This window comes from Trachypithecus francoisi, unplaced genomic scaffold (genome assembly GCF_009764315.1).
Source record: "Trachypithecus francoisi isolate TF-2019V2 unplaced genomic scaffold, Tfra_2.0 Lachesis_group17, whole genome shotgun sequence".
NCBI classification, from domain to species: Eukaryota; Metazoa; Chordata; class Mammalia; order Primates; family Cercopithecidae; genus Trachypithecus; species Trachypithecus francoisi.
In genome coordinates this window covers 69,252,730-69,277,733 of record NW_022681462.1, presented here as the reverse complement: position 1 = coordinate 69,277,733, position 25,004 = coordinate 69,252,730, and the positions used below count along the sequence as shown (strand labels likewise).

The 25,004-nt window shown below is 46.5% G+C and overlaps 1 protein-coding gene across 2 annotated transcripts in view; it reads left to right on the top strand.

Annotated features, from left to right (window-relative positions):
• Positions 1-22,793, top strand: part of GALM (galactose mutarotase) — an 88,775-nt gene extending 65,982 nt beyond the window's left edge. Inside the window, exons 5-8 of one of the 2 annotated variants that reach the window (XM_033175966.1) lie at positions 9,209-9,350; positions 12,536-12,710; positions 22,363-22,418; positions 22,730-22,793. In XM_033175966.1, the coding sequence (XP_033031857.1) occupies positions 9,209-9,350; positions 12,536-12,710; positions 22,363-22,413 (368 nt within the window). In that variant the 3' untranslated portion in view covers positions 22,414-22,418; positions 22,730-22,793. Of the gene's footprint in view, positions 1-9,208; positions 9,351-12,535; positions 12,711-14,541; positions 15,808-22,362; positions 22,419-22,729 lie in introns of those variants that run through there. The other variant, XM_033175965.1, reaches the window with a different exon arrangement.
• The last annotated feature ends 2,211 nt before the right edge of the window (positions 22,794-25,004 follow it).

Sequence of the window (25,004 nt, the reverse complement as noted above, 5' to 3'; positions counted from 1 at the left end):
CCCCTCCCTCCTTCTTGTATGTTTCTAATAAACCCAACCCTGATTAACCCCACCCTGCACACCCTCCACAGCTGTCACCATGCAGCTTCTGGTCTCTATATTTATGAAAACAACCTCTTAGTGGGCCCTTAATGCTGCCTGCAGTCAGACATTCTCTGAAATAGGGCATGAGCTGCTCCTCTGGCCCAGAGCTGTAATCCTACAACGTTGGGTCATAGCCGCTCATCTGCCACGCACTGCTGCCCAGACCTGAATACACACCCATCTGGCCTCCAGGAGAATAAAAAATCCTCTTCAGAAACTGCTTCTCCCTGCTGACACCCCTGGCTTTCTGGTAGCTTCAGAACTAAAGTCGGAGGATGTGACATTCTCTCTGAGGGTACCCTTTCCATTTCCGCTTCATTTTTCTGAACACTCAGCGTTGCTGAGAGAGCTATTTTGACATCTCCTTCTATTCTTAGCACCAAAGCACAAAGTCATATATGCAGATAAACCAAGGTTAGAAAAACTGCATGTTCATTTTCTAAATTCTTAGTGAGAAAAATCAAGAGCACCTGTTGGGGTTGGGGGCATAAGGGGCTATAACCAAGTCAGACACTCCAGAGGGAGGTGGAAGCTGCCTGAATGGAGGTTCTGACACTATGCAGATGTGTCACCTCGGGCAAGTCCCTTCAGTTGCCGGGGGCTCAAGCTCGCCATCTGCAAAGTGAGGGGACGGGATGAGGGGATTCCTAAGCCCCTTTCTAGATCTTTCATTCTTCATCACCAGATGCTACAATATACACAGTTGCCTCTGGGTTTTTCTCTGCCTCTCCTGCCTTCATTCATCAGTTTTTCAATCAACTAAAGGCTCTGCTTCATGCCCAGAGGGTACAGAGATAAATAGGGCACAATTCTTGCCCTTTAGGAACTCACATTCCTTATAGACAAATCACTTGATATATGTGAAAGTTGGTTATACAAACTGGGTCATTCTTGTCATACTCAACTAACTCAGAGTGAAAAGGGCATTTAGGGTACATAGCACCTGCTCCAAGAATTGATTTTTCTGGAAAGCTGAAACAGCCTGCTGTAACCCTAAGACCAGTTTCACCCTAGTAATTGCTAAAATGACCTGCTGTGACTCTAACACTAGTTTTACCTACTGCTGTCACTCACCAGTCAGAGCCTGCCAGCTCCCAGAAGTTTCTTTAGTGCCAATGAGTGTTCTATCAGAATAGTATGTAACATTTCTCTTTCTAATAAAACTCCCGGCCGGGTGCAGTAACTCACGCCTGTAATCGTAGCACTTTGGGAAGCTGAGGTAGGAGGATCACTTGAAGCCAGGAGTTCAAGACCACCCTGGGCAACATAGTGAAACCTCATCTCTACAAAAAATTTTAAAATTATAGCTGGTATGGTGGTGTACTCTAATAGTCATAGCTACTCAGGAGGCTGAGGCAGGAGAATCCCTTGAGCCCAGGAGTTTGAGGCTGCAGTGAGCTCTGATCAAACCACTGTACTCCAGCCTGGGTGACAGAGCAAGACACTGACTCAAAAAACAAAAACAAAAGCAAAAACTATATATATATATAGTAAAATTCCCAACCTTCTCTCTGTTTTCCGGACATACTGAGGACCACCCAGGCTGTATGTGCGCTCTGAATTGCAATTCTGTGATTCTCTTTTTTTTTTTTTTTTTTTTGAGACTGAGTCTTGCTATGTTGCCCAGGCTGGAGTGCAGTGGCACGATCTCAGCTCACTGCAAGCTCCACCTCTCGGTTCAAGCATTTCTCCTGCCTCAGCCTCCAGAGTAGCTGGGACTACAGGCGTGCGCTACCATGCCCAGCTAATTTTTGTATTTTTAGTAAAGACAGGGTTTCACCATGTTGGCCAGGTTGGTCTCGAACTCCTGACCTCAAGTGATCTGTCCATCTCAGCCTCCCAAAGTGTTGGGATTACAGGCATGAGCCACCACGCCTGGCCAATTCTGTGATTCTCAAATAAAACATTGAGAGATTCATCTCTATATTTTATTTTGACTTTTATAAATCATGTAATTATGTCATAATGTGATGAATGTGTTGAGAAAAGTCTGTTCTAAGTATAATGGGAGCAAAGAAAAAAAGATTGGTTCTGGCTATAGAGATTAGAATATTTCACAAGAGGAAATTATGTTAGAAAATATTCTTGAACGATCAATTGGACTTTGCCAGAGTGTGGTGGGCATAGGGAACCCAGAGGAACATTCATTCCAGTTATGAGAAAGGGCCCAGAGACATGGCAAATCTGGGGGACAAATTCCACATTTTCCATATACCTGACCATTAAGCACATGACCAAGTATGTCAGTGCATGAGGTTGGACAAGATAGATTGGAGCCTTCTCTCTTTTTTTTCTTCTCATTTAGCAAAAATTTCATCATTCTAGAATTGTCCCAATTTTCTAATTTTAAGTCAGGGCTTCTTTGTCATGCTTCAAGTCTTACCCTCTGTGCCCTCTGCTCTGTATTCTATATGGTAGCCTGAAATCTGGCCCTGTTATATATATTTATTTATGCCAGCCTCCTGAAGGTGTTCAAGCATGTCATTTATCAAATATTTCCATGTAATGTGGCAGCAAATACCAGCTTCATTTTACAGAGGGAAGAGCTGAAGCAATTTGTAGATTTGTAGATTGTTTGGTAACAGGGAAAGAGACCTGATATATGCCCTCTGTCTTTCCTTCACAAAAATTTTGTAGCTTTCTTTGTTTCTTCAAGCCTTCTACCTGTAGTTATACCTTAAGGGAGGTAATTATAAGCAATTTTGACTGAGCTGAGTGAATCACACTAGAACCATCATAAGGGTTAGATTTTGAGTTGACTGTGGCTTTAAGGAAGAATTAAATATTGTGAACACCATTTAAAGTTATAGAAGAAAGCATAAGTTACCACTCGGAATATAGGTTGGTAAAGCTAAAATCTTCCTGAGCCCATGAGAATACCGGCTTTTTTTCCCCCAAGTCGAATTGTTTCATGAAGAATTGCTGAGCATGGTGGCTCATGCTTGCAAACCCAGTACTTTGGGAAGCTGAGGCAAGAGGATTGTTTGAACCCAGGAGTTTGAAACCAGCCTGCGCAACAAAGTGAGACCCCCATCTCTACAAATAATTTAAAAATTAGCCAGGGGTGCTGGTACATGCTTGGGGGGCCCAGCTACTCAGGAGGCTGAGACAGGAGGATCACCTGAGCCTGGCAGGTTGAGGCTGCAGTGAGCCGTGATCATGCCACTGCACTACAGCCTGCATAACAGAACGAGACCCTCTCTCTTACACACACATACACACACACACACGTATGTATATATACATAAATTGGACATACACCTGTAGTCCTAGCTACTCAGGAGGATCACTTGAGCATAGCAGGACCCTGTCTCTAAAAAAGAAAAATTATTGCTGCCTTTTTCTTTTCTTTGCTTTTTGTTTTTGTTTGTTTGTTTTGTTTTGTTTTGCTTTTTTTTGAGGCAGGGTCTCACTCTGTCACCCAGCCTGGAGTGCAGTAGTGAAATCTTGGCTCACCGCAACCTCCCATCTCCTGGGTTCAAGTGATTCTTGTGCCTCAGTCTACTGAGTAGCTGATATTACAGATATTACGCTCACTGCAACTTCCATTTCCTGGTTCAAGTGATTCTTGTGCTTAGTCTTGTGAGTAGTCTACTGAGTAGCTGATATTACAGGCACGCACCACCACACCTGGCTAATTTTTGTATTTTTAGTAGAGATGGGGTTTCGCCATGTTGCCCAGGCTGGTCTCAAACTCCTGACCTCAAGTGATCTGCCCGCCTCGGCCTCCCAAAGCGCTGAGAATACAAGCATGAGCCACCATTTAAGTCTGGGAGGTAGTTTATCATGTAAATGTTGCAGGACAAAAGCATACCCAAGTGAGTCACACTGCTATCTAGGATTTTGGCCGTTGGCTTTCAAGATCCAAAAAGTTCAACTATGAATCCTGCCAGAACTGATCAGGGTTTAGAGGCTGTAAAGCAACCTCTTTCTATTGTGTCTCTAGCACCATCTACTGGGAGACAAAAGTGCCTTTATTAGTATACCTTCAGATGAAAGTGTCAGCAACCTAACTCAGGTAGCAGAGGAAGGAGAAAAGGGGAGGAAAGAGAAGCTCAGAGCAGATTCTATGTAAGAAAAAGAGGAACCACTAAAACAAAAATACAGGCCTTCTAAATTTAAATGATCAGAAATGCACACAAGTAAACACAATCCATATGGTAAAAGTTTTTTTTTTTTTTTTTTTTTTTTTTTGAGACAGGGTCTTACTCTGTCACCCAGGCTGGAGTGCAGTAAGCACAATTTTGGCTCACTGCAGCCTCGACCTCCTGGGCTCAAGCGATCCTCCCACCTCAGCCTTTCTAGTAGCTGGGACTACAGGTGTGCACCACCATGCCCTGCTAATTTTTTTGTGTGTGTGTGATGGAGTCTCGCTCTGTCGCCCAGGCTGGAGTGCAGTGGCGCAATCTCGGCTCACTGCAAGCTCCGCCTCCCGGGTTCACGCCATTCTCCTGCCTCAGCCTCCCAAGTAGGACTACAGGCACCCGCCGCCATGCCCAGCTAATTGTTTGCATTTTTAGTAGAGACGGGGTTTCACCATGTTAGCCAGGATGGTCTCGATCTCCTGACCTCGTGATCCATCCGCCTTGGCCTCCCAGAGTGCTGGGATTACAGGTGTGAGCCACCGCGCCCAGCTGCATTTTTTTTTTTAATAGAAATGGGGTTTCATCATGTTGCCCAGGCTGGTCTTGAACTTCTGAGCTCAAATGACCCCCCTGCCTTGGCATCCCAAAGATTTAAAAAGAAAAATAAAAAAACAGAAGTCATAAAAACAGAAAGTATACTATAAAGTATGACAGAACTAACAACAGTTAGAACACACACACACATATATTTATATATATATAAATATATATATATATGCTGTATTAATGCAATTAAATGTGCCTATTAAACAGAGTCTCTCAGTTTTTTGTGTTTGGTTTTTTTTTTTTGAGATGGAGTCTCCCTCTGTCACCTAGGCTGGTGTGGTTGCAGTGGCATGATCATAGCTCACTACAGCCTCGAACTCCTGGGCTCAAGCAATCCTCCTACCTAAACCTCTCGAGTAGCTGGTAGTATAGGCGTGCGCTACCACACCCAGCTAATTTTTGTATTTTAGTAGACAAGTTTTCACCATGTAGGCCAGGCTGGTCTCAAACCTGTAATCCCAGTTACTCGGGAGGCTGAGGCAGGAGAATCGCTTGAACCCGGGAGGCAGAGGTTGCAGTGAGATCATGCCATTGCACTCCAGCCTGGGTAGCAAGAGTGAAACTACGTCTCAAAAAAAAAAAAAAAAAAAGAAAGAACAAAACATTAGATGGGAATGGTGGCGCGTGCCTGTAATCTCAGCTACTCAGGAGGCAGAGGCACAGGCAGGAGAATCACTTGAGCCGGGGAGGTGGAGGTTGCAGTGAGCTGAGGTCGCGCCACTGCACTCCAGCCTGGGCAACAGAGTGAGACTCTGCCTCAAAATAAATAAATAAAATGTTTGAGGTGATGGGTATGTTAAATACTTGATTATTACAAAATGTGTACATGTATCAAAACATCAACACTATGCCCCATAAATGTGTACAATCAGTATGTATCAATTAAAAATAAAACTACAAGGCCACACCTGTAATCCCAGCACTTTGGGAGGCCGAGGCAGCAGATCACTTGAGGTCAGGACTTCAAGACCAGCAGGGCCAACATGGTGAAACCCCATCTCTACTAAAAATACAAAAAATTAGCTGGGCGTGGTGGCACGCACCTGTAATCCCAGCTACTAGGGAGGCTGAGGCAGGAGAATCACTTGAACACAGGAGGCCGAGGTTGGGGTGAGCCGAGATCGTGCCACTGCACTCCAGCCTGGGCAACAAGAGCAAAACTGTCTTAAAAAAAAAAAAAAAAAAAGGTTGCATGTGCAAATATTCCCTGTTTAAAAATTTGGCCAGATCACACCTGTAATCCCAGCACTTCAGGAGGCCAAGGTGGGCGGGTCACTTGAGACCAGCCTGGTCTACATGGTGAAACCCCGTCTCGCCATGAGTGGTGGCTCACGCCTGTAATCCCAGCACTTTGGGAGGCCGAGGCGGGCGGATCACAAGGTCAGGAGATCGAGACCATCCTGGTTAACACGGTGAAACCCTGTCTCTATAAAAATACAAAAAATTAGCCAGGCATGGTGGCGGGCGCCTGTAGTCCCAGCTACTTGGGAGGCTGAGGCAGGAGAATGGCGTGAACCTGGGAGGCGGAGCTTGCTTCGCGCCACCGCACTCCAGCCTGGGCGACAAAGCGAGACTCCGTCTCCAAAAAAAAAAAAAAAAAAACCGTCTCTACTAAAAATACAAAAATTGGCTGGGCTTGATGGTGTGTCCCTGAAATCCCATCTGTTTGGGAGGCTGAGGCGGAAGAATCACTTGAACTTGGGAGGCAGAGATTGCACTGAGCCAAGATCACGCCACTGCACTCCAGTTTGGGTGACACAGTGAGACTGTCTCTCAAAAAAAAAAAAAAAGAGCAAGGAATCCTTTGTGCACTTCCCAGATTCTCTCGGTTGAACAGTGGACACCCAGATACCAGGATGGTATCACCTGGACCTCAGTGTCTCACTTAAGTGCTTCGTACCCAGGCACCCCGTGGCTGTATGTGAACTCAGAACCCTAGTCTTCAGACACCAGGAAGACTACATTTCTGAAGAACAGTTCTGAGTTTAAGAAAAGAAATGGCCGGGCGCGGTGGCTCAAGCCTGTAATCCCAGCACTTTGGGAGGCCGAGACGGGCGGATCACGAGGTCAGGAGATCAAGACCATCCTGGCTAACACGGTGAAACCCCCGTCTCTACTAAAAAATACAAAAATCTAGCCGGGCGAGGTGGCGGGCGCCTTTAGTCCCAGCTACTCGGGAGGCTGAGGCAGGAGAATGGCGTAAACCCGGGAGGCGGAGCTTGCAGTGAGCTGAGATCCGGCCACTGCACTCCAGCCTGGGTGACAGAGCGAGACTCCGTCTCAAAAAAAAAAAAAAAAGAAAAAATAAATGGGGCCGGGTGCAGTTGTTCACGCCTATAATCCCAGCCCTTTGGGAGGCCGAGGCTGGTGGTTCTCGAAGTCAGGAGTTCAAGACCAGCCTGGCCAATATGGGGAAACCCTGTCTACACAAAAATTAACTGGGTGTGATGGTGTGCGCCTGTATTCCCAGCTCCTCGGGAGGCTCAAGAATCGCTTGAACCCAGGAGGCAGAGGTTGCATTGAGCCAAGACTGCGCCATATCACTCCAGCCTGGGCAACAGGCAGGGGGAAAGTACGTTAAAAAAAAAAAAAGAAAGAAAGAAAGAGAGAGAGAGAGAAAGGAAATGTCCTCTTTTACTCAGATAGATTTGTGTATTCTCTCAGCATTTAGGAACCCACAAAAGCAGAACCAAATGTTTTAAATGACTGGCAATTGGTTCTTCTTTTACTTTTTAAATTATTTTAATGGTAAGGTACAAGTTCCTGCTTTTTCTTAGCCTCCTAAGATTTCAGCCCTACTTTGCATGCTAATTCTCTCCCCTAAGAAGCCAAGTTCCTAAAATTGCCATTTGACCACATGAAAGGGAAAAATAATTATCACCCTAAAAGAGTATGTTAACCTCCTATCACTTGCATTTACCTTTAAATATATGAGACAGCTCTGGGACTATAAGAAAACTTTTTAGGCCAAGCATGGTGGCCCACACCTGTAATCCCAGCGCTTCGGGAGGCCAAGGCCGGTGGATCACCTGAGGTCAGGAATTGGAGACTAGCCTGGCCAACGTGGTGAAACCCCGCCTCTACTAAAAATACAAAAATTAGCTGGGCGTAGTGGTGTGTGCCTGTAAATCCCAGCTACTTGGGAGGCTGAGGCAGGAGAATTGCTTGAACCTGGGAGGCGGAGGTTGCAGTGAGCTGAGATTGTGCCATTGCACTCCAGCCTGGGCTACAAGAGCAAAACTCTGTCTAAAAATAAAATTAAAAAAAAAAAAATTTAGGCCAGGCATGGTGGCTCACGCCTGTAATACTAGCACTTTGGGAAGCTGAGGTGGGCAGATCACTTGTCAGGAGTTCATGACCAGCCTGGCCAACATAGTGAAACCCTGTCTCTACTAAAAATACAAAAATCAGCTGGCGTGGTGGTGCGCACCTGTAATCCCAGCTACTCAGGAGGCTGAAACAGGAGAATCGTTTGAACCCAGAAGGCGGAGGTTGCAGTGAGCCGAGATGGTGCCACTGCACTCCAGCCTGGGCGACACAGCAAGACTCCATCTTTAAAAAAAAAAAAAAAACTTTTAAGAAGACTCAACTGTATCATTGTTTCAGGCTCTGAAACAGAGCCCTTTTCTCTTTCCTCTTCAAAAAGAAATGGCTGGAGCGATTTGGCCTGCTACAGAGGAACCTGGGATTCTCTGTTCTTGGTGCAAGGTTCTAGCACCTAGCTGTTACTTACTCCTGGGTGGGCCATAATTTTAAGAGGAAGTGGATCATCTTATCCTGGGGTTTTCCACCTGAGCTGCTCAGAACCTGTACTTGATTCAGCCAGAACAACTCTGGCTTTTATATATATATGTTACTATATATTTATGAGTATGTATTTTCCATTGTCCCTTGGAATCCACAGGATACTGGTTCCAGGACCTCCTACTGATACTTAAATCATTGGACACTCTAGTTCGTTCTATAAAATGGTGCAGTATTTGCATATAATCTGAGCCCATACTCCCATATACTCTATTTACTTATTTCTTTATTTGAGGGTTGTTTTGTTTTGTTTTCTCTTCCCCACCCTCTCCATATTTGTTTGTTTTTGAAGACAGTCTCATTCTGTCACCTATGCTGGAGTGCAGTGGTGCAATCATGGCTCACTACAGCCTTGACCTCCTGGGCTCAAGCAGTCCTCCTGCCTCAGCCTCCTGAAGAGCTGAGACCACAGGCACACATCACTATGCCTGGCTAATTTTTTACTTGTATTTATTTATTTATTTTGGTAGAGATGGGGTCTCTGCATGTTTCCCAGGATCGGGGCTCCCATCTCCTTAACAAATTAAAATGAAGGTGGAGAGGGTAGAACCAGTGAGTGTTTGGGGAGGCTCTATATAAAGATGAAACTTGGGCATTTATCATCTTTGTTTTCTGTCTCCTCCCATCAGGAGAAGTTGCCCTGGTGCAAGGAACTGCATTTGACCTGAGAAAGCCAGTGGAGCTGGGAAAACACCTGCAGGACTTCCAGCTCAATGGTTTTGACCACAATTTCTGTCTGAAGGGATCTAAAGAAAAGCATTTTTGTGCAAGGTGAGGTACTTTTCACTTCCTGAGTCTGTAAGGAAGAAAGAAATGACACCAACTCCTATTTTCCTTTGGGGCTTTTCCTCTGGCCACATCAGTAGCATTTACCATGCTACAGGTGACCCAATACCACATCCCATATTTTCTCAAAGCTCCCATGGCACAGGTGAGCTCTGTAGAATGTATCCCCTCCCGCTGCCTGCCATTACCCCTATGCCTCCTGCTCGGCACCCCTTCTCTCACTCTCTGCCTGTTCTTTAAGGCTCATTTTCTGTTAGAAGCCTTAACTCTTTCTAGCGTAAGTCACCTTGGCCATCATTGAACTTCCAGAGGCTTTGTGTTTTCTTGATCTGTGACTTATGCCTGCCTACTCCATGGCCAGTTGGAGGCTAGGCATCTCCCGCAGCACTCACCGCCTCCAGCCTTGATCGATAGACACTTGTGTGCACACTCTCGCCTTCTCACCAAATCCCAGCTCCTCATGTCATTTCATCTTTGTGAAGCCCTACCTCTACCCTAACACCTAATATCATGCTTGGCACTAGCAAATAATGAATAAATATTTGCGGAATTAACAGTTTTTTTTTTTGTGAGACAGAGTCTTGCTCTGTCGCCCAGGTTGGAGTACAGTGGCACAATCTAGGTTTACTGCAACCTCCGCCTCCCGGTTTCAAGAGATTCTCCTGCCTCAGACTCCTGAGTAGCTGGGATTACAGGCATGCGCCACCATGCCCAGCTGATTTTTGTATTTTTAGTAGAGATGGGGTTTCACAATGTTGGTCAGGCTGGTCTTGAACTCTTGACCTTGTAATCCACCCACCTCGGCCTCCCAAAGTGCTGGGATTACAGGGGTAAGCCACTGCACCCTGCTCAACAGTTTTTAAATAAAGCAGAGAAAATGACTCAAACCTAATAGTGACAGAAAAAAGGTCAAAGACCTTCTCCGGGCTGGGGGTGGTGGCTCACGCCTGTAATCCCGGCACTTCGGGCAGCTGAGGCGGGTGGATCACTTGAGATCAGGAGTTCTAGACCAGCCTGGCCAACATGGTGAAGCTCTGTCTCTACTAAAAATACAAAAATTAGCTGGGTGTGGTGGCGCGGGCCTATAGTCCCAGCTACTCGGGAGGCTGAAGCAGGAGAATCACTTGAACCAGGGAGGTGGAGGTTGCAGTGAGTGGAGATTGCACCACTGTACTCCAGCCTAGGTGACAGAAAAAAAAAAAAAATCCTTTCCCTGACTCTGAACCCCAGCACAAGGTCCCAGCAGTGTTCCTGCAGCTCCACCCCACTTTCCTCCTCTGTGCTCTTACTCACATTCCTCTCCCCACCCCGGGAGACCCTCCTGCTCTCTCCCCATTTACCCAAGTCCTAACCCTCCTTCTCCAAGCATCTTTCTCAGAACCTCTTGGTTAACTGCCTGTGGTGGGGATGTTTTAACTATTTCATGCATGTGTTTTGCCTCTCAGTGAAACTATAAGACCCGGGCCTGTTTTAATCTATATCCCTTCAACACCAAGTGCAGGACCAGGCAGGAAACTCCCCACTGTAGAGGCCTGGATTTTTATGTTTTATTTTGCTTTGTTTTGTTTTTGAGACAGGGTCTTGCTTCATCACCCAGGCTGGAGTGCAGTGGCGAGACCGCAACTCACCTGCAACCTCGACCTCCCAGGCTCAAGCAGTCCTCCCACCTCAGCCTCCCAAGTAGCTAGGACCATGAGCCTAGCTAGGTTTTTTAATCATTTATTTTTGTAGAGATAAAGTCTCACTATGTTTCCAGGGGTGGTCCCAAATTCCTGAGTTCAAGCAATCCTCCTGCCTTAGCCTCCCAAAGTGCTGGGATTACAGGCTCCACCATGTTCGGCCAAGGCCTGATTTAAAAAAAGAAAAAAAGAACACAGTGAATCTAGTGAAAACTCACAGCAGGACTGTTATGAGGGGAGACCTAACTAAAAAACAGCCTGCTTAAGTCCCAGGGAAGGGAACAGTTTAATTTAGAAAAGCTTCTCTTCACTTTCATGAGACAAGGCTAGTGGTTTTGCCAGGTCAAGCAGAGAGCCCCAATTGTTTATGAAAAATAATCTCAGTAGGGCATGGTGGCTCACACCTGTAATTTCCAGAACTTTGGGAGGCTCAGGCGGGTGGATCACCTGAAGTCAGGAGTTCAAGACCAGCATGGCCAACATGGTGAAACCCCGTCTCTGCTAAAAATATAAAAATTAGCCAGGCGTGATGGTGGGCACCTATAATCCCAGCTACTCAGGAGGCTGAGGCAGGAGAATCGGTTGAACCCAGGGGGCAGAAGTTGCAGTGAGCCGAGATCGCACCACTGCACTCCAGGCTAGGCAACAGAGCAAAACTCTGTCTCAAAAAGAAAATAATCTCAGGCCGGGTGTAGTGGCTCTCATGCCTGTAATCCCAGCACTTTGGGAGGCTGAGGTGGTCAGATCACCTGAGGTCAGTAGTTCAAGACCAGCTGGGCCAACATGGTGAAACCCCGTCAATACTAAAAGTACAAAAAATCAGCTGGACGTGGTGGCGGGCACCTGTAATCCCAGCTACTCTAGAGGCTGAGGCAGGAGAGTCGCTTGAACCAAGGGGGCAGGGATTGCAGTGAGCCAAGATCACACCACTGCACTCTACCCTGGGTGACAAAGCCAGACTCCGTCTCAAAACAAACAAACAAACAAACAAAAAGTAGCTGGGTGTGGTGGTACGCACCTGCAGTCCCAGCTACTGGGAAGCTGAGGTGGGAGAATTGATTGAGCCTGAGAGGCTGAGGTTGCAGTGAGCCGAGGTCATGCCACTGCACTCCAGCCTGGGCAATAGAGCAAGACTCTATTTCAAAAAAAAAAAAGAATCTCAGTCTCTCCAGGACCTTCTTCTCTCCAACCTGGCTGCTGCCTTCCTCCCTACTCCCCAGCTGGCAGGAGTGAGTCTGTTTTGTGATGCCCCAAAGAAGCCAAGATCAGAGTGAGACGTTGCTACCGAGGATCCTGAAAACCACCTGCTCGTGCCTTGCCTTTGAGACTGGAAGAATTTTCCATCGTGCTCTTCCTACCTTCATCTCCTCCTTATATCTGGTCCCTGCTCTGTGGCTGGGTCTGATTCCTGTCTCAAAGCTGCTTCCCAGCTTCTACTCCTCCCTGCCTGCTTTTCTGCCCTGGACTCATGTGGTTTGTGTTTCTTACCAGGGTGCATCATGCTGCAAGTGGGCGGGTACTAGAAGTATACACCACCCAGCCCGGGGTCCAGTTTTACACGGGCAACTTCCTGGATGGCACACTAAAGGGCAAGAATGGAGCTGTCTATCCCAAGCACTCTGGTTTCTGCCTGGAGACTCAGAACTGGCCTGATGCAGTCAATCAGGTAATGCCACAGGCTGGCTTGTCAGAGTGGAGTTGTGTCCAAGGTCACACTATACGACAGAGTTCACTACACTCGGATCAGGTTGTATGATTCAAAAGTTCAGGCTTTGTTTGTTGTTAGGTTGTTTTTTGAGACAGAGTCTCATTCTTGTCGCCCAGGCTGCAGTGCAGTGACACGATCTCAGCTCACTGCAACCTCCGTCTCCTGGGTCCAAGTGATTCTCCTGCCCCAGCCTTCCAAGTAGCTGGGATTACAGGCACCTACCACCATGCCTGGTTAATTTTTGTATTTTTAGTAGAGATGGGGTTTCACCATGTTGGCCAGGCTGGTCTCAAACTCCTGACCTCAAGTGATCCACCTGCCTTGGCCTCCCAAAGTGCTAGGATTACAGGCATGAGCCACGGTGCCCGGCTCAAAAGTTCATGCTTATTCTCTTCTCCAAGTCACAGAAAACCCACAGCCAAGCTACTGACATGGGATTTACATGGTTTTAAGAAAGCTCAAAGCCTTTATCTAGTTTGTTTCTCCTTACCAATACCTTCTCGTTTTCTGCAGCCACACTTAAGGAGAGCTTCCATATCGTCTCCTCCTATGTGCTCCCTCATAACTTGCTTTTCTGGTTGTTACCTAAAGCAGTACTCCTGAAAGTGCCAGCCCACAATAAGAAGCTTGCACCTTGGGCTAGGCAAGGTGGCTCATGCCTGTAATCCCAGCACTTTGGGAGGCTGAGGCGGGAGGATTGCTTGAACCTGAGATTGGGGCTAACCTGGGGAACACAGGGAGACCTCATCTTTACAGATTATTAGAAAAATTAGCCGGGTGTGGTGGTGCACACCTGTGGCCCCAGCTATGTGGGAGGCTGAGGTGGGAGGATTACCTGAGCCTGGGAGGTCAAGGCTACAGTGAGCCATGATCACACCACTGCACTCTGGCCTGTGCAACAGAATGAGACCCTGTCTTAAAAAAAGGGGGGGGGGGCCGGGCGCCGTGGCTCAAGCCTGTAATCCCAGCACTTTGGGAGGCCGAGGCAGGCGGATCACGAGGTCAGGAGATCGAGACCATCCTGGCTAACATGGTGAAACCCCATCTCTACTAAAAAATACAAAAAACTAGCCAGGCGAGGTGGCGGACACCTGTAGTCCCAGCTACTCGGGAGGCTGAGGCAGGAGAATGGCAGGAGCCTGGGAGGCGGAGCTTGCAGTGAGCTGAGATCCGGCCACTGCACTCCAGCCCAGGCCACAGAGCGAGACTCCGTCTCAAAGAAAAAAAAAAAAGGGGGGGCCAGGTGCGGTGGCTCACACCTGTAATCCCAACACTTTGAGAGGCTGAGGCAGGCGTATCACTTGAGGTCAGGAGTTCACGACCAGTCTGGTTAACATGACAAAACCCTGTCTCTAGTAAAAATACAAAAATTAGCTGGGCATGGTGGCAGGTGCCTGTGATCCCAGCTACTCAGGAGGCTGAGGCAGGAGAATCGCTTGAATCCAGGAAGCAGGATTTGCAGTGAGCTGAGATTGTTCCACTGCACTCCAGCCTGGGCAACAGAAGTGACACTTCATCTCAAAAAAAAAAAAAAACAATCTACACCTTGCACCGGATTATGGATGAACACACTGCTTCCCTTCATCAGGAAAGCCTTCCTTTAACAAAGTGTGCTTTTTTTCACTCTGATTAAACTTCTTTATCTCACCATGAACCAATCATAAACAGTTCCCGCACTGGTGGCCCTCCACGGAGCACTGGTCTAGAGGACTGTCCAGAAGCCCACCCGAATGGTTCATGTTGCAGCCTGTGGTGTCAAATGTCACCTGTGTTGTTTCGCCCTTCACAGCCCCACTTCCCTCCTGTGCTGCTGAGGCCTGGTGAGGAGTATGACCACACCACCTGGTTCAAGTTTTCTGTGGCTTAAGAAGGTATGAAGATATGATCCAGTCCAAGGCTAGGCTCAGTCGCCTGTCTCCTGTCCAGAAAAAAGGTGAAGATTAAGAAGCTTTCAGAATGATTCTATGGATTAAAATCATACAAATGGTGGCTGTCGTGAGAATCAGTCTGGGTACTGATTTCCTTTTCTAGTGACTGGCTCCAGGCCATGTCTAATGACCAGCTCGATTCCCTGTGCAGTTCAGAGGGCAAGTGAACCCAACCAACAATGTTGTCATCTAAGCCCTGATCCTAGCCAGGGACTCCCATGCTGCTTTTGGCTCCATCTCTCCACGCTGCCTCTTTCAACTTTTCGCCCTTCCTTTCTTTAAAGCTATTCTCGTATTGCTTTTGTTTCCTCCTCCTTCACCTCCAACCGCTGTCAGCAGCACTCCGGAGTTTTCAAATGTCACATTAGCTCACCCTGCATGCTGGGAGATGGCTCTGTCTCTATACAGCAGTAGATGATTGATAAGTGAGGAAACTGAGACTTAGAGAGGTTGAAGACCAACAAGCTAATAAATAAAAAGTTGAGGCCGGGCACGGTGGCTCACGCCTGTAATCCCAGCACTTTGGAAGGCCGAGGCAGGTGGATCACGAGGTCAGGAGATTGAGACCATCCTGGCTAACACGGTGAAACCCCATCTCTACAAAAAAAATTAGCCAGGTGTGGTGGCATGCGCCTGTAGTCCCAGCTACTTGGAAGGCTGAAGCAGGAGAATCGCTTGAACCTGGGAGGTGGAGGTTGCAGTGAGCCAAGATGGTGCCATTGCACTGGGCAACAGAGCAAAACTCCATCTCAAAAAAGACAGAGAGAGAGAAAAAAAAAACAGCTCTCTCTCTAATGAGAGGGAGGGGACTTCCGAGAGGAAAAGGCCTGCAAGAGCCTTTGGGTTGACTGAGAAAGCACAGCCAGGCCAATGCTTGGGAAGAAAGGCAGGCAAGCACTGGAGACAGGAGATATTAGGGTGGAGAAGGAGCCTTGCCTTTCACAGCACAGTGAGGATGACATTGCACCAGGGACAGAGGTTGTGTTATATGACAAGGCTGGGGGCTCCTTCTTTCCTAGACAATCAAAGCATTGGTGATGGGTTTTGGTTGGTGATTTTGAAAAAAAAAAAAATATGTTATACTAAGATATACTATACTGAATTGAAATAAAACCAAAATCTGCATCTTCAAAAGACTTGTTCCTTTACTCAGCTTTAAGTCTCTCAGGCGTGGACCTTTGGGAAATGGACCGAGAACATGGGTGTGTTCTGGATTCTACGTTGCCCTCCGGTGGGAGCCCCGGCATTTTCCTGCCTAACAGTTAGGAAAGCTATCTCAGTGGAAGTGGCGTTCCATACTTCCTCTTTCTTTGTAACTGATAATCAACCAGAGATCTTATTTATTTTTAAATTCATTTCGGCATGGATTTTCTGAGCACCTGCTCTGTACACAGCCCTCTGCTGGGTCTGTGAAGGGGTTCAAGTCAGGTGTGATGCTGCCCACGACAGCCCGTCAGGTGGGGCAAGTACTCAGTTGTCTTCTCACTGGTGAGGTTAACTTTGGTGACTTGAGGCTGCCTGCAGGTCTCTCCACTCTTAAAGTTACCAATGTATACATTAGCCGAGAGGCCTCAGAGATGAACTATTAAGCTGACTGCAACCCAGCTACCAATTTGATTAAATTGTTCGATGCAGGGTTCTCATACTCTAGGTGCCAGCAATCATTTAGGAAATCCCAGAGAAGAGAATGAACGTTTTCTTATTCACAAGTGCAGGGTTGCCAATTGCCCCTGCTTTCTGTATCCTGACCAAAAGTCACAGAGTGCCTTGACCTCTGTCCCCTAGCCAGCTGCAGGTTTTTCCCAGCAGGCTTGAACCCAAACCAGGCCTTGAACATTCCCAGGCACTGATAAAGCTGTCTAGGTTGTTCCCTAAAACACTAAAAGAAACTGGCACTGGGCCGGGCATGGTGGCTTACACCTGTAATCCCAGCACTTTGGGAGGCCGAGGCGGGTGGGTCACCTGAGGTCAGGCATTCAGGACCAGCCCGGCCAGCATGGTGAAACCCCGTCTCAACTGAAAAAAAAACACAAAAAAATTAGCTGGGCATAGTGGCAGGTGCCTGTAATCTCAGCTAGTCAGGAGGCTGAGACAGGAGAGTTGCTTGAGCTCGGGAGGCGGAGGTTGCAGTGAGCCAAAATTGCGTCATTGCACTCCAGCCTGGGAGACAGAGCGAGACTCTTGTCTCAAAAAAAAAAAGAAAAAGAAAAAAGAAACTGGCTCTGGCCCTGAGCCAAATTCCTTAAACTGTCAGAGAAACTCCCTCACTGCTGACATACCTGGGCAGAACACCCCTTTTCTCTCTCAGCGATTGCTGCAGCACTGTGTAAGGAAGTTCCTCTAATACATGCTTTGGATTGATCACCCTGGCGCTTAGAGCGTCTTTCTTTGGAATCCCAGCCGGCCCTATCTCGAGACAGCTTGGAGCACTCCCTGGTGGGGTCTCCCCTGCTGCCACTATGGGGACGATTCCAGCCCTGGATCCACTGAGACAAAACAAAGAAATGTAACAACTACAAATTAGTTCTTAGTGTAACGGCCTCTAGGTTTGAGAATGCCAAATTAATTAATTTATTATTAATTAGCCAAATGCTTTGTTTTCTTCTGTCCAAAAAGAGTATTGTTTTTATAAGAAGCCAAGTATCCAGGAGTCCAAGTAAGGATACTCATCGCCTGTGGGGCAGCTCAAATAAGTTACTGGCATTTAAATTAATGGTGTTTATAAAAGCAAGTAAAAAGGCGGCCAGACGCAGTGGCTCACGTCTGTACTCCCAGCACTTTCGGAGGCCGAGGCGGGCGAATCACCTGAGGTCAGGAGTTCGAGACAACCTGGTGTAACCCCGTCTCTACTAAAAATACAAAAAAATTAGCTGGGTGTGGTGGCATGCGCCTGTAATCCCAGCTACTCAGGAGGCTGAGAGAGGGGAATTGCTTGAACCAGGGAGCGGAGGTTGCAGTGAGCCGAGATCTCGCTACTGCACTCCAGCCTGGGCAAGAGAGCAAGACTCTTGTCTTAAAAAAAAAAAAAAATGGCTACATTTGTCACACCATGCATCTGAGGGAAGCAAGAATTTAGAGAAACTCTTTTTGTGGCAGCAACCAATCTGTCCTTTTTCATGAAACACAGGAGAACTTTGCTTGAGAAGTCCTTCCATGTACTTATAAGACATAGATTGTGACGTGTGGTACTTACAAGATAGTATAATTTTATAAAATTGCCGAAGGCCCCAGCAAGAAATGAAATTTTAGAAGGTGCTCAGTGCAGTGGCTCATGCCTGTAATTCCAGCACTCTGGGAGGCTGAGGTGGGTGGATCACTAGGTCAGGAGTTTAAGACCAACCTGGCCAAGATGGTGAAACCCTGTCTCTACTACAACCACAAAAATTAATCAGGCACGGTGGTGGGTGCCTATAATCCCAGCTACTCAGGAGGCTAAGGCAGCGAATTGCTTGAGCCTGGGAGGCGGAGGTTGCAGTGAGCCTAGATTGCACCACTGCACTCCAGCTTGTGTTACAGTGCGAGACTCTGTCTCAAAAAAATAAAAAAGTACAAGATGTAATATTAAAATTATTGCACAAACATTGCTGTAAAGATTAAGATGTCATGCTGTGGAGGTGGAACTGGAGAGTTTACAGAAAGTAGAACATGAAAAAAATGCAGGACTACCAGCACAGGGCAGGAAGGAAGCCCAGCATGTGTCCTGGTCCCTGGCCAGTTCCCATTTTCACTCTTAACCATTTTAAGCAATTGGATCACCAGTTTTCAAGAGGCTGTTTGGACAGGAGTACAGTCCTTTTCCAATCAAGGCATTTCCTGCGTAACTCAGTTACGGAGGTCATCGTTAAAGTCTCAGATGCTTTGGGCAGCACTTCCAGCTATAGTCAGGCAAGGACGTCAGCAGATCCTCTCCTTATTACAGTTCAAGCAATTAAAATGCTGAAAACATTTGGCAAAACATTTTTTTTGTTTGTTTCGAGATGGGGGTCTTGCTATGTTGCCCAGGTTGGTCTTGAATTCCTGCCCTCAAGCAATCCCCCCTCTAGCCTCAGGCTCCTAAGTACCTGCAACTATAAGCACACACCACTACTACCGGCTCAAAACAATTTTGGTGCTCTGGCAACAGACATAAAACCTTCCCGTCTGAGATATGTTGTCTGAAAAACTACTGAGCTTTGAGTAGGAATAGTGGGAGTCTGTAGTGTTCTTGTCTGGGGCTGTTCCCATCCCCCTCACTCCTCCAACTCAGTAACTATGAAGGTTCTGCTGAGGACGAGCAAGCAGCTGTGGTTGAAAGAGGGTTCACTCCTTTTGGAGGTGTGAGTAGCAGCCATATCCAAATCATCGACAATAGAAGTAACGATCCCAGTGCTGTGCAGGCAGGAAGGGCCCATGGCTCTACTGGCCTGAGGTTGCAGTCGTGGCTGCAGCAAGCAGATTTTTGGCTGATCGGAGGCTGGGTACATGTGCAACAAAGATGAAGGGCTCAACAAAAAGTAAAACTCAGGATAAACTTGAAAGCAGCCTGAATATTAAAATTACTCACCTGCCTACACACAGACCCATCAGCAGAGGGCAGAAGTCTGACTGGTTGAGGTATCAGCACAAACTCTCCAGAAAGTGGCTGCCCCCTAAGCTGTGCAGACACAAGGCAAACCCCTAGAATTTTAAAATAAGCTTAAGAAGCTGGGCATAGTGGTTCGTGCCTGTAGCCCCAGCTACTCAGGAGGCTGAGACAGAAGGGTTGCTTGAGCCCAGTGTACTATGGCTATAGTGTACTATGATCCCACCTGTGAGTAGCCAACTGCACTCCAGCCTGGACCACATAGGGAGACTCTGTCTTAAAAGATAAACACAAGAATGTTGGGGAAAGAAAAAAAAAAAAAAAAAGAAAACCTGGAGATTATAAAAAGGAATCAAGTAGGCTGGACCTGGCTCACGCCTGTAATCCCAGCACTTTGGGAGCCCGAGGCAGGCGGATCACCTGAGGCCAGCAGTTTGAGACCAGCCTGGCCAACATGGTAAAGCTCAATCTCTACTAAAAATACAAAAATTAGCCAGGTGTGGTGGTGCACACCTGTAATCCCAGACATTTGGGAGGCTGAGCCAGGAGAATTGCTTGAACCTGGGAGGCGATCTCAGTGAGCTGAGATCACGCCACTGCACTCCATCCTGGGTGACAGAGTGAGACACTACCTCAAAAAAAAAAAAAAAGGAGGGGGGCATCAAGTGAAGGGTTTGTTGAAAACAGTACAATAATGCATGAAAAGTTAACTAGAGAGGCCAAGCACAATGGCTCACACCTGTAATCCCAGCACTTTGGGAGGCTGAGGCAGGCGGATCACTTGAGGACAGTAGTTCAAGATGAGCCTGGTCAACCTAGTGAAACCCCATCTCTACTAATAATACAAAAATTGGCCAGACGTCACCACGTGCCTGTGCCTGTAATACTGGGAGGCTGAGGCACAAGAATCACTTGAACCCAGGAGGCAGAGGTTGCAGTGAGCCAAGATCATGCCACTGCACTCCAGCCTGGGTGACACAGTGAAACTGTGTCTCAAAAAAAAAAAAAAAAAAAAATGTTAACTAGAGAGACTCAGAAGTAGATTTGAGACAGCAGAAGAAAAAGTGAACTTGAAGGTAGAGTAATAGGAATTATTCAATCTGAAAAACAGAAGAGATTGAAGAAAATTGAACAGAACCTCAGAGACCTGTGAGAAAACAGGCACATGGGTGTATGTGTAATGGGAGTCCAAAGAGAGGGATCGAAAAAATAATGGCAAAAAACTTCCAAATTTGATGAAAACCATTAATCTATAAATCTAAGAAGCTCAACAAACTTCAAGAATAGTGATTCCCATCTAGGTACATCAAACTGTTGACACATTTAAACTGTTGAATGTCAAAAGCAAACAAAATTTGAAAGCAGCAAGAGAAAAATGACTCCTCGCTATAGGGGACCACCAGCACCAGTACAATGAACAGCTGACTTCTCATCTGGAACAATGGAGTCCAGAATGCAGTGGAATGACATGGTCAAAGTGCTTCAAAACCAGAGATTCAATAATCACCCAGAACTATCCTTCAAAAGCAAAGGAGAAATAAAGACTAGAGAATTCATTGCTAGCAAGCCTGCCTTATGAGAAATACCGGAGGAAGTCCTTCATACTGAAATTACACCAGAATCCATGGAAATAAAGATCAGAAATAGTAAATATATGGATTAAAAAGAAAGATGCTATAATTTTTCATTTATTCTCTTAAAAGACGTAAGATTGGCCGGGCATGGTGGCTCACACCTGTAATCCCAGCACTTTGGGAGGCTGAGGAAGGCGGATCACAAGGTCAAGAGATCATGACCATCCTGGCTAACATGGTGAAACCCTATCTCTACTAAAAATACAAAAATTAGCTGGGCATGGTGGCATGCGTCTGTAGTCCCAGCTACTCGAGAGGCTGAGGCAGGAGAATCACCTGAATCCAGGAGGCAGAGGTTGCAGTGAGCCAAGATCGTGCCACTGCACTCCAGCCTGGCAACAGAGTAAGACTCCATCTCAAAGAAAAAAAAAAAAAAAAGACATAAGATTGCATAAAGCAATAATTATAACACAGTATCGAGTTTAGAATACATAAAAACAGCATAAAGGAGGGAGGAGTAAAAGGAAATAGCATTGGAGTATAATTTCTATATTTTACCAGAATATTAATCAGAACTACATTGTGATAAATTAAGATTCAACCACTAACTAAAAAATAGTTTTAAAAAATCAAGAGGAATTAAGTAACACATTTAATTTTTTATACTAAAAAAAATATTTAGGCCAGGTGTGGTGGCTCATGCCTATAATCCCAGCACTTTGGGAGGCTGAAGCGGGAGGATCACCTGAGGTCAGGGGTTTGAAACCAGCCTGGCCAACATGGCGATACCCCGTCTCTACTAAAAATACAAAATTAGCCAGGCATGGTGGCGCATGCCTGTAATCCCAGCTACTTGGGAGTCTGAGGCAGGATAAATCGCTTGAATTTGAGAGGCGGAGGAGGTTGCAGTGAGCTGAGATCATGCCACTGCACTGCAGCCTGGGTGGCTGAGCGAGACTCCATCTCCAAAACAAAAACAAAAACAAAAACAAAAAGCAAAACAAAAAAAAAAACCCCACACACAAAACCCTGTCCTCCTTCAGGGCCCTGCCAGGGCTTTATTTCTTTGTGACAGAGTGTAGGGGAGTTTAGGTCATCAGAGAGACCTGGTAAATACTTTTTCAAAATTCCTTAATAGAGGGCCAGGTGTGGTGGCTCACACCTGTACAATCCCAGCACTTTGGGAGGCCAAGGCAGGTGGATCATCTGAGGTCAGGAGTTTGAGACCAGCCTGATCAACATGGAGAAACCCCGTCTCTACTAAAAATACAAAATTAGCCAGGCGTGGTGACACGTGCCTATAATCCCTACTACTCAGGAGGCTGAGGCAAGAAAAAAGGTCGAACCCAGGAGGTGGAGGTTGCAGTGGGCGGAAATCGCGCCATTGCACTCCAGCCTGGACAACAAGAGCAAAACTCTGTCTCAAAAAAAAAAAAAAAAATTTCTGAATAGACCGTTAACTTTTTTAGAAAGATGATTATTTCCTTGAGCACAGTGACCTCTACTGGTACTAATATAAATTAAAATGCAGTTTCTGTTTTTTTCAGTTTTGTTTCCAACATGGGATCATTTGGAGGACACACAGAATCCTTCTTTGAAACACATGTGATGGCCGGGCGCGGTGGCTCAAGCCTGTAATCCCAGCACTTTGGGAGGCCGAGGCCGGCGGATCACGAGGTCAGGAGATCGAGACCATCCTGGCTAACACTGTGAAACCCCGTCTCTACTAAAAAATACAAAAAACTAGCCGGGCGAGGTGGCGGGCGCCTGTAGTCCCAGCTACTCGGAGGCTGAGGCAGGAGAATGACGTGAACCCGGGAGGCGGAGCTTGCAGTGAGCTGAGATCCGGCCACTGCACTCCAGCCTGGGCGACAGAGCTAGACTCCGTCTCAAAAAAAAAAAAAAAAGAAACACATGTGAGTGCTGCTACTTCCTTATTATAATAGAATAAACCAAGCCAATCTTCCAATAACAAAAACAACTTCCAAAGCAGTGGTTTTCAATTCTGGTTGCATATTAGAACCAAGGGAGAGGCGAGGCACTGTAATCCTAGCACATTAGGAGGCTGAGGGTGGTGGAATGCTCGAGCCCAGGAGTTCGAGACCCACCTAAGCAACATGGCGAAACCCCATCTTTAAAAAAAAAAAAATGCAAAAATTAGCTGGGCATGGTGGCATGTGCCCGTAGTCCCAGCTACTCGGGAGGCTGAGGCAGGCGGATCACCTGAGCTCAGGGATTCAAGGCAGTGATCATGCCACTGCACTCCAGCCTGGGTGACAGACGCTCTCAAAAAAATCACCAGGTAAAATGTTTAGATTAATACCCAGGCTGCACCACCCTCAGTGATTCTTTCATTCAAATGTCTTTAAGCACTCTGGGTGATCTTAGTCTGCAACTAGCAATCAGAACCACTGTCCTAGAGTAAAAGTTTTCCCTACTATGATCTCATTCACCAATTTTATGGTGTGTAAATGTGTTTGGCCAGAATTTGCCCCCTAGCTTCACAAAGCACTTCAAGGAATGAGTCCTGGAGAAGTCGGTCTTCCCAGACCAAAAGTCTTATCTTGGTAATGCCCTGGCAACCCTACAAATAATCTTGGTACCCAGGATCTCCAGGTAAAAATTGTTTTGAAAGTTGTAAAGTTGAAGACAAATGTCTAAACCAGGGGCTGGCAAATACTTTCTGTAAAATGAAAAGGAGAGTAGGTATTTTAGGCTTTGTGGCACTTTGTCACAACTACTCAACTCCACTACTGTTAGCACAAAAACAGTCACAGCCGATAAGCAAACAAGTCATGGCTCTTTCCATAAAACTTTATAAACACTACAATTTAAACTTCACACAATTTACATGTCATAAAATGTTCATTTTTTTTCAACCACTTCAAAATGTAAAACTTGGCCAGGCATAGTGGCTCACGTCTGGAATCCCAGCACTTTGGGAGGCCAAAATGGGAGGATCACCTAAACCCAGGAGTCCAAGAACAGCCTGGGCAACAAAGCGAGATCTCTACAAAAAATAAAAAATAAATAAATAAGCCCAGTGTGGTGGTGCATGTCTGTAGTTCCAGCAACTCAGGAGACAGGTGGCAGAATCACTAGAGCCCAGGAGTTCAGAGGCTGCAGTAAGCCGATTGTACCATGGCACTCCAGCATGTGCAACAGTGAGAACCCGCCTCAAAAAAAAAAAAAAAAAAAATGTATGCTGAGGCCAGGCACGGTAGCTCACACCTGTAATCCCAGCACTTTGGGAGGCTGAGGCAGGCAGATCACCTAAAGTCAGAAGTTCAAGGCCAGCCTGCCCAACATGGCAAAACCCATTTCTACTAAAAGTACAAATCAGCAGGGCATGGTGGTGGGCACCTGTAATCCCAGCTACTTGGGAGGCTGAGGCAGGAGAATCACTTGAACTCAGGAAGCAGAGGCTGCAGTGAGCGATCACACCACTGCACTCCAGCCTGGGTGACAGAGCGAGACTCTGTCTTAAAAAAGAAAAAAAAAAATGTATGCTGAAAGAGCATTTTTCAAGTTGAAATTGTTAAAAATCAAGTTTGATAGCCCATCAGGTAGGAACTGATTCAAGGAAACAAGTACTCCTATACGCTGCCATGAAGGCAAACCAACAATACCCAGCAAAAATCATAATGCACATACCCTTTGACTCAGCAATTCCATTTCCGAGGATGATCTGGATAAGCATGTTCACCTGTCAGTGATGTACTGTACAGTTATTCACTGCAACACTAATTTTTTTTTTTTTGAGACGGAGATTTTCTCTGTCGCCCAGGCTGGAGTACAGTGGCGCAATCTCAGCTCACTGCAACCTCTATTCAATCGGGTTCAAGCAATTCTCCTGTCTCGGCCTCCCAAGTAGCTGGGGGATTACAGGTGTGAGCCACTGCACCCGACAAAAAAAATTTTTTTAATTAAAAAAAAAAAACTGATTCCTCATCAGTGCTAGGCTGTTAAGTTTAAAAGGAATGAGTCTGGACCAGCACTTTTCAAATCAGTATGTATTTGGCAGTTCCAATCACAGAAAACAAGTGGGAGATGCACCAAACCTTGACATCAGTAACAGGGGTGCCAAGTTGCACGTGATGTAAGAGGGCCCAGACAGCCCTTTTCCCCACAAGGGTAGAATTTGTTTAAAACCATTTTTGCCCCTACCCCTCCTCCATACCCTTTTTAG